The sequence below is a fragment of the Eurypyga helias genome, unplaced genomic scaffold (genome assembly GCF_000690775.1).
Source record: "Eurypyga helias isolate BGI_N326 unplaced genomic scaffold, ASM69077v1 scaffold9824, whole genome shotgun sequence".
NCBI lineage: Eukaryota > Metazoa > Chordata > Aves > Eurypygiformes > Eurypygidae > Eurypyga > Eurypyga helias.
In genome coordinates this window covers 1-8,573 of record NW_010246890.1, presented here as the reverse complement: position 1 = coordinate 8,573, position 8,573 = coordinate 1, and the positions used below count along the sequence as shown (strand labels likewise).

Below are 8,573 nucleotides of genomic sequence, written 5' to 3'. Positions count from 1 at the left end.
GTGGACGTGGTCCCTGCCCATGGCAGGGGGTTGGAACTGGATGGGCTTTAAGGTCCCTTCCAACCCAAACCATTCTGTGATTTGCTACGTGTAAGGCGTTAACTGTGTGCAGAGATGCATCGATCTGCGTTTCAGGGTGCCTTTTGTGCTCCACCCCTTAACCCCCCCACCCTGCCTCATGCATTTCCTCGATAGCTGCTTTTACGGTTTCCAATTAAATGATGTAACAGTCAATATCCCATAGAGAGATCAGCCAGCGTGGGCTCTGCTGAAGGCCTTGGCATTCTGTAAGATCCAAATGCCAGCAGAAGAATGACGTGATCTGCTCTGGGGTCGGCAAAGCCTGCGCTCTAGGCAGGTGTGAGCAGGCTTCGCTGGGTGCTGCCAGTGAAGTCACCCCAGGGCAGCCTGGCTCCAAACCCGGGTACGCACATGGGGGCTGTTCCCGTGACCCCCGCTGCTGAAGGGATGACCGTTTATTCCAGGTGGTTGTGTTTCTCCTAATGGACACATCTGGCTGCTGCCTTTATACCTCTTTGCTCCAAAGATGCTGAACTTAGAATCATAGAATCACAGAATGGTTAGGGTTGGAAGGGACCTTAAAGATTATCTAGTTCCAACCCCCCTGCCATGGGCAGGGACACCTTCCACTAGACCAGGTTGCTCCAAGCCTCATCCAGCCTGGCCTTGGACACTTCCAGGGATGGGGCATCCACAGCTTCTCTGGGCAACCTGTCCCAGTGCCTCACCACCCTCTCTGTGAAGAATTTCTTCCTGATATCTAATATAAACCTCCCTGTTTTCAATTTATACCCGTTACCCCTTGTCCTGTCACTACAGGCTCTTGTAAAAAGTCCTCTCCCAGCACCCTTGTAGCCCCTTCAGGTACTGGAAAGCTGCAATGAGGTCTCCTCGGAGCCTCCTCTTCTTCAGGCTGAACAAGCCCAGTTCTCGCAGCCTTTCATCATAGGAGAGGTGCTCCAGCCCTCTGAGCATCTCCGTGGCCTCCTCTGGACTCGCCCTTTCCCGTCTCAGGGGGCTTCTCGTGCTCTGCGTCGCCGGTCTGGTTTTCGAGAGGTGGGAGCAACTGTCCTTCGTGAGGTTGTTCGGTGTCTTGGTTCAACAGTGTAGGAAAAGGAGCTCTGGAGGGCTGCTGGTTTCAGTGAGGAGTTGTGACCCCAAATTCCTTATGTAAAGCAAAACTTTTGGAGGGGTGGAAGAGAGACGATTTGGATCTTACGGCAAGTGAAGTGCCTGTGGGAGTAGGTTGGAGAAGACATCTCTCTTTGCAGCTCTGTGTGTGCCAAAGATACAGAGAGATAAGAAACTGAGAAAATGTCACACCTCAATAAAAGCAGTTCTGTTCTAGATGGGGTTTTTGGTTCTGCCGATGACCTGATTGATTTTGCATGCTGCAGGTAGAGCTTCAGGAAACGGCACTTTCCTCTTTTAAAGGATCCTGAGCATCCATTAGGGGCTTAGTCTTTAAAGCCGTCATCCTTCAGTGGTCCACGTGTTGACACGCGTAGCCTGAAGTACTCCTGGTGCGGAACTGGTCGTGTTCGGTAACTGATGGTACCTTCTTCCAATTTCATCCGTGCCCTGGGAGCAGCAGTTGGAGGCCTTGTCTAAGAACTGTGAAGGGTGTTGGTCTTGATCAAAGATTACGGTGATAAATTCGGTCTTTGGCACGAGCCCACTGAATGGAGACGTTAAATCTGGGAGATGGCCACCAGCTCTGCTGGTTCTCCTCTCTTGTCTTTGGGAATTAGATGCTGCTTTTGTTTTCCTCCGGCTCTTTAATGTCTCATCTCCTGCTGGGGCTGGAAGGCTTCACTGGCTGGCGTGACCACTAGTGAGTGCATCTGTAGCTGGGGACACACATTCCACACCTGAGGTGAAATCTTTCACAGGTGGAATTCTTGTCATGATAGAGACCGGCTGAGCAGAACTGGAAATGGGGCGCGCAGCGCAGCAAAGCAAATGAGGATGAAAGTTTAATGGTTTGGGCTGTAAACCAAACAAGTGCACGTTCTAAACCTGGTTGGAGATCAGGGCGAAGGGGAGACCAGCAAAGGCGCTAGCGGATTCCTAGATGCGTTTTTTCTTGCGCTCTTGCCGTTCGCTTTGTTCTGCCAACTTCTTGGAACGGAATGTGCCGTGCGGAACGTCCCACTGCTCACAAAAAGGCCGGGCCTCAAAAATAGCACATCCAGGAAGATCTTGTACTGCTGCGTGGTAGCTACCGCATCCCTGTGTCTCCGAGTCCCTGACCAAGCCTGTTCTCCCCCAGTCCTCTCTCATCTGATGTAGTAAACGGCGTGTGTGAGATGTTGGGGGCTTGTGTCTCTCCTGACATCTGTCACTCGTAATTAACGGGGTGACTTCGCAGAACTTCCGTTACCTGGAAGCTTCACTCCTGCCGACCTCGACTGACAGGCGCAAGCTCCTCCCAGGGCTTACCAACTTCTGCGGGGTACGGCTGTCGCTGTCACACTTTGAGAACCAAAAAGGCTTTTCGAACAGCAGCGATACAGAGGGCTAACGCTGCGCCTGTGTGTCCGTAGTCATTTCTGCGACCTCGCACGTTCCCGGTGGCTGCCTTAGATCTGTTTCGTTACCCGGTCTCAAGCGTTTGAAGGCTGCGGTGTTACACCGATTGCTGAGGTGTAAGTATGTATCTAATCCGGTCAGCTTCAGCATGGCTTCCCAAAATTCCTTGTACAAGGAGGATGCGGTTTATGCACCATCACTTTCCCCGTAGTTGACGTTTGGCTTCACTGGTGTGGTGACCCTGCCGTCATCGCTCCCTGGCAGTGGGCGCTGAGACCGCGCTGTGGTCAGACTGGCTCTTGGCAATGCAGTGTTACTCGGGGGGCGTCTCTGGAAGGGATGGGGGGAAAACGGAGGCTGTCCACTTCGGTAGCTTCATCCTTTGGGACTTGTTCCCTTTCTGGGACTCTGGCTATAATTTTCTTGCTCAGTAACTATTTACTGTATGTTGCTGTTAATCACAGAATCACAGAATGGTTTGGGTTGGAAGGGACCTTAAAGCCCATCCAGTTCTAACCCCCCTGCCATGGGCAGGGACACCTTCCACTAGACCAGGTTGCTCCAAGCCTCATCCAGCCTGGCCTTGGACACTTCCAGGGATGGGGCATCCACAGCTTCTCCGGGCAACCTGTCCCAGTGCCTCACCACCCTCTCCAGGAAGAACTTCTTCCTGATATCCACTCTAAACCTCCCCACTTTCAATTTAAACCCGTTACCCCTTGTCCTGTCACTACAGGCCCTTGTCAAAAGTGCCCCCCAGCTTCCTTGTAGCCCCTTGTAGGTTAATCTCTTTCAAGGCAAAGGCTTTGGAAGGCTCTTGCTAACCTCTTCGTCACACCCTCCCCAAGCGCTGGGAGTCGTTTCAGCTGAGACAGGCAGCAGCCTGCTGTCTGCCCTGGGTGACACCTCGGTTGTGGTGGGGAACTTGCTTGTTGATTTTTTTTTTTTTGGAGCTCTCACTTGTTGCTTCCGATCAGCTCCTAGTCCCGACGCGCAGGGCTGCCGGCCAAGTGGTTTCCTGCTTCTGCTGAGCTTGAGCCTCCTCAGGTCTGCAGGTACATCCCACCCTACGTCTGAACCTGCCTGGGCGGTCTCGGAATGACAGCCTTCGGATGCCAGCAGTGCTGGGGTAGGTGCCAGTTCTCTTGGCCCCTGCGGAGAACTTCATCAGGAAGGCGGGCTCTTGCAGGCTGAAGGAGGGACTGTTGGTTCCTAGAGCTTCAGTCATCACCTTCTGGTCTCCGAGTCTTGCTTCATACTTGGGTGTGACAGGGAGAGGTCCCCTTGCCCAGAATCAAGGACCTCATCTCCGCACAGGTGCGAAGGGCTCCAGCTTTTGGCTCCCAGGACTGTATCAGATATCAGCAGGTGTGAAGTTCCTGGGACTGTAGGTACAGGGAAAAAAAGTCAGTCTTGGACACTTTTTCCTTTTGAAATGGAAGCTATACGGCTTGTGTTCTGGCACACCTTACTCTAGTGTTTTTCCTCCTTTCACATGGATGCACTTAGGCATGGAAATGAATGTGGAACTTGAGTTTGTTTCAGCTGAGCAGGGTTTAAAATCTGCTTAGCCCATCTGATCAGTCTCGTTAAGAGCACACAGTTCCAGAACAGCGTTCTCTTGTTAGAAAACTCCCAATTCCGGCAGGGAATGAGCTCGGTCTGCCATCCTCTTGAATTTTAAGAAGAAATTTTGAAGGAGGCTGCTGGTTGCAGGAAGTAGGTATTGAGGGACTGAATTGGAACCGTGGTGACTTGAGGAGGAAGGAAAGACTGGGGGAGTTGGGGGGAATTCTTAAAATGGATGGCATCCTGTAAGTCCATGTCACCCTCGGGATTGGAGTTGTGTGTCTGGAGAAGGTTGTCCAGCAGCCTCCTTTGTTCCCAGATCTCCTCCAGTGTTTCCTGGAGTGACTTGTAACCTGCCATTTCCTTCACTCGAAACGTGACATTTGTGCTGCATTAGTGAAAACGCACGTGACGTTCTCATGAAAGGCTGGGGGGTTGTGTGGAAACCAAGAGGGAGAAACCTTACGGCCTGGTTTGTGGTATCAGACAATGGCACCCTCCGAAACCTGGAACAGCACGCCCCGAAAGTTGGTTTCTAGGGTTCGGCAACGCAGGGTCTGGTTTACAGGTAAGCAGCCCAGACAGCTGGTCTGGGAAGAAGGCCGTGTAGCAATCCTTCCCCTTTTCCCACCATCAGGTTACAAGACAGATCCATGAGCATGAGCAGGAGAACGAGTTGCGGGAACAGATGTCAGGATATAAGCGGATGCGGCGCCAGCACCAGAAGCAGCTGATCGCCCTGGAAAACAAGTTGAAGGCCGAGATGGACGAGCACCGCCTCAAGCTGCAGAAGGAGGTGGAGACACATGCCAACAACTCGTCCATTGAGCTGGAGAAGCTGGCCAAGAAGCAAGTGGCTGTGATGGAGAAAGAGGTGAGTAGAGTTGCCGGCTCCCTAGCTGGGCGTGGGGGGAGAGGTGTCTCTAAGAGAGTAGAGATCTCCAAGAGAAGGCTGTGGAAATACCGCTTAAAACCCACGTTCTTAAGCGTACTGCGTGGCTACCGCCCAGAGCTGCCCCGGCCAGCTTTGTGAAGGAGTGTCACTCCAAGCCAACCTTCCGGACGACGGGCGCCGCAGGTAGCGGCGGCTGGCTGAGAGGGGCTGACAGACTGTGGGGACCCTGGAGGGAGCCGCAGCCTCGTGGCGAGGGGAAGGACACAGCTTGCTGCTGTTGGAAAGCCAGCGTTAATCCGTGCGGTGAATCGGTGGGGTTTCTCCCTCCGGGGTGCTTTGGTGCAGGTAAGAAGCAGAAGGGAACTCTGAAATGGGCATTGTCGGGTTTTCGTGTGAGCAGCTTTTGTGGGGCTGAACGCTCGTGGCTTTGTCTGTCACGGCGACGGGAGAGTGACAGACCAAAAACGGCACGACAGGAGGCTGGTTTGTGCTGGGTTCGGTACCTGCTCCCTCACCCTCTTGTCCTTTTTTCCTCTGTGCCTTGCAGGCAAAGGCAGCTGCTGCAGATGAAAAGAAATTCCAGCAACAGATTTTGGCTCAGCAAAAGAAAGACCTGGCGACCTTTTTAGAAAGTCAGAAGAAACAATACAAGCTTTGCAAGGAAAAGATTAAAGAGGCAAGAAACCATCGTTTTTAGGGCTGAAGGGGTGGGGAACAAACACGAACTAGACTTCTCGTTTTGATAAACCTGGGCCAGCCCAGGGGTTTAAGGGATAATGTCGTGCTTGGAAAAAAGTTCAGATTCTCCGCAAGTAAACTTTCAGGAACTGGGAGCATCTGGCAGCATTTCCAGAATGATCTGTAAGGGTGCTGGGGGTGCCTTGGCAGTTTGCGGTAGAGCAGAATCTCCGACGCCAAGGGTGATGAGGGAAAGCGGGACTTCACAGGGAATTCTCTTCCCCTTTCTCCCCATCTGTGTGGGGGTTTGGGGTTTTTTTTTTTGCTTAAGCTGTAAGTAATCAGAGCAGCCGGTGAGATGCCACTTGACTAAAGCCCTGTGAGCACTGATACGAACTAGAAAAAGAATTAACTCAATATATAGCTTATCCGTCCCAAACTGCATTACTTGAGTACAGCGGCCCCGCCGCATCGCAGAACCGTTTGCTGTTGAACGTAGAGGTGGGAATGTGGGCAGCGAGGAGCCCTGTCAGGGGTCTGATTCGACAGAGGATCCACCATGAGTCCCGAGTCCCGTTGAAGTAAAACTCAAGCCCGAGCTGGGACTCCCCTGTCAAACAGGAGTGGAGCTGGGAGGGGAGCCAAGGGGTTTGACCCCGTCTCTCTCCTGGACCGCCAGCACGTCCCCTGCAGCGGTGTGTTGCTCCCCCTTCCCTGCTGCCTCTTTCATTTGTCTTTCACGGCCACTTTTCCCAACTCCTCTCCGTGCGTCATCGTCCAGCTCCGGGGGCAGGAGGGCTGGGCGCGGGCAGGGACCACTCCGGTTCCTGGGGCTGTGGTCAGGACGCGGTGCCCTTGAGTGAACTGGCTGGCAGAGTACAGGCAGTGACTGACGGTGCTCCGGGCCCTCTGTCACCGTGATCCTGAGGGAAATCTTGTTTCCGGCCCTGTGTGCACGCAGGAGATGAATGAGGACCACAGCACGCCGAAGAAGGAGAAGCAAGAAAGAATATCCAAACACAAAGAGAACCTGCAGCACACACAGGCTGAAGAGGAGGCCCATCTTCTCAGCCAGCAGAGACTCTACTACGACAAAAACTGCCGCTTCTTCAAGAGAAAAACGATGATCAAGAGGCATGAGATGGAGCAGCAGAACATTCGGGAAGTATGGCACTCTTTTTTTCCTTTCCCAAGCATTTCTTTGATTGCTGTAGCCTCCCGTTCGTGCAGCCGCTGACTGACAGTGCATCTTCACGCTTCCCGTTGCTAAATAGAACCGAGAAAAACATAGGAAACGTGTTTTGGGAAACGGCTCTGCACGCAGACGTGGCTTTCGTGAAGCGAGGAGGGTGGCGGAGTTGGCCGGCAGCGTTACGTGGGCCCCGCGCTGGGCCAGGCGCTGCGTCGGGGTTCCGGGGCGTTAGGGTAACAGACCGGGGAAGCACCAGAAATTCCATCCCCTGGCATATCTGCGTTCTGGTTGGCCACGGAAAACCAGATGTTTTGACACCACGCTGGGTAACTGAAGGCTGTCCTCACCCCTGCCACGGGCCTTTCACGCCCTCATAAGGGTTTTCCACTGGGTTGGGTTCCGGTTAGCGCACGGCATCGTTGGTCAGTGAGAAGCTATCCGGCATCTCGCTTTTCCTCCTTAGCTGTTCACCCCTGCCTTCCCGACTGCGGGACTCCAATGCCGCTTTGGAGAGAGAGTTGGTACATCGGAGCTTCCGAATTCTCCATAAATGCGATTTCTGGATAAAGACTATCTGAGAAGGCAGCTTAGTAAAGGCTAGAGTGAGAGAGCGATCAAAAATCTCTAATAATCAGGTACTTGCTCTGGTACCGTTATGTTTTCCGGCGTATTTTACGTTGTGGTGTATTTTACCCCTTCGGAGCTTCGCTGTCCCGGACTCCAGAGGTGCCAGGGGCTGCTCAGCCGCTTTGCGCGTCGCGTCCAGACGTCCCAGCTCAAAACGAGAGGCTGAAAACTCAGATTTGGGCACCCTTATGGCGGCATGAAAGCCCTGTGGCAGGGGTGAGGACAGGCTTCGGGTACCCAGCGTGGTGTTTGACCCAGGAAATGCTCCTTTGAACTCCTGCGTGTAAGCTCTGAAGAGACCTAATTTTCAGTGATCTGTTTATTTCCTGAAAATAACGTCCCTCCTAACTAGCTCAAATCCACGGGATCAGACAGCTGAAGTAACTAGTACTTCAAGAATGTTTTTCCTGATGTTTTTCCAGGGGCCTACAAGGAAGCTGGGGGGGACTTTTTAGAAGAGCCTGTAGTGACAGGACAAGGGGTAACGGGTTTAAATTGAAAGTGGGGAGGTTTAGATTAGATATCAGGAAGAAGTTCTTCGCAGAGAGGGTGGGGAGGCACTGGCACAGGTTGCCCAGAGAAGCTGTGGATGCCCCATCCCTGGAAGGGTCCAAGGCCAGGCTGGATGAGGCTTGGAGCAACCTGGTCTAGTGGAAGGCGTCCCTGCCCATGGCAGGGGGGTGGGACTGGATGGTTTTTAAGGTCCCTTCCAACCCAAACCATTCCATGATTCTGTGTTTTCATTAACCACCGAGGTTCTTTTTGCACAAACGGGGAAGTGTTGGTGAGGAGGGGAGTGCCTGTTGGTTCACGCTGTGTTTCACGCAGTGAGCTATGGAGCGGGCACGGAGAGGCTGGTTGTCCACCCCTAAGACGAAGGCACGAGTGCCGCGGCTCGCCGCCTGGCCTGGCACGCTGTCCGAGTGCCGCCTGCCCTTTGCACAGCGGGGCGTGACCTCAGTAGCTCCAGTTGTTGATCTTGGCTGTCCAGATGCAAGTTTTGCTTAAATGTAAACACGTGTGATGAGGGCCACGGACGCGGAGGCAGGGCCTGGCCGG

General features: G+C 53.4%; 1 protein-coding gene across 1 annotated transcript in view; it reads left to right on the top strand.

Annotated features, from left to right (window-relative positions):
* The window catches only part of LOC104508826 (serine/threonine-protein kinase TAO3-like), a gene marked incomplete at its 3' end in the record, with an annotated part of 12,171 nt that extends 5,311 nt beyond the window's left edge, over nt 1-6,860 (top strand). Inside the window, exons 3-5 of the mRNA XM_010150568.1 lie at nt 4,760-4,996; nt 5,565-5,693; nt 6,657-6,860. Of these exons, the coding sequence (XP_010148870.1) occupies nt 4,811-4,996; nt 5,565-5,693; nt 6,657-6,860 (519 nt within the window). The remainder of the gene's footprint in view (nt 1-4,759; nt 4,997-5,564; nt 5,694-6,656) is intronic.
* Between the last annotated feature and the right edge of the window lie 1,713 nt (nt 6,861-8,573).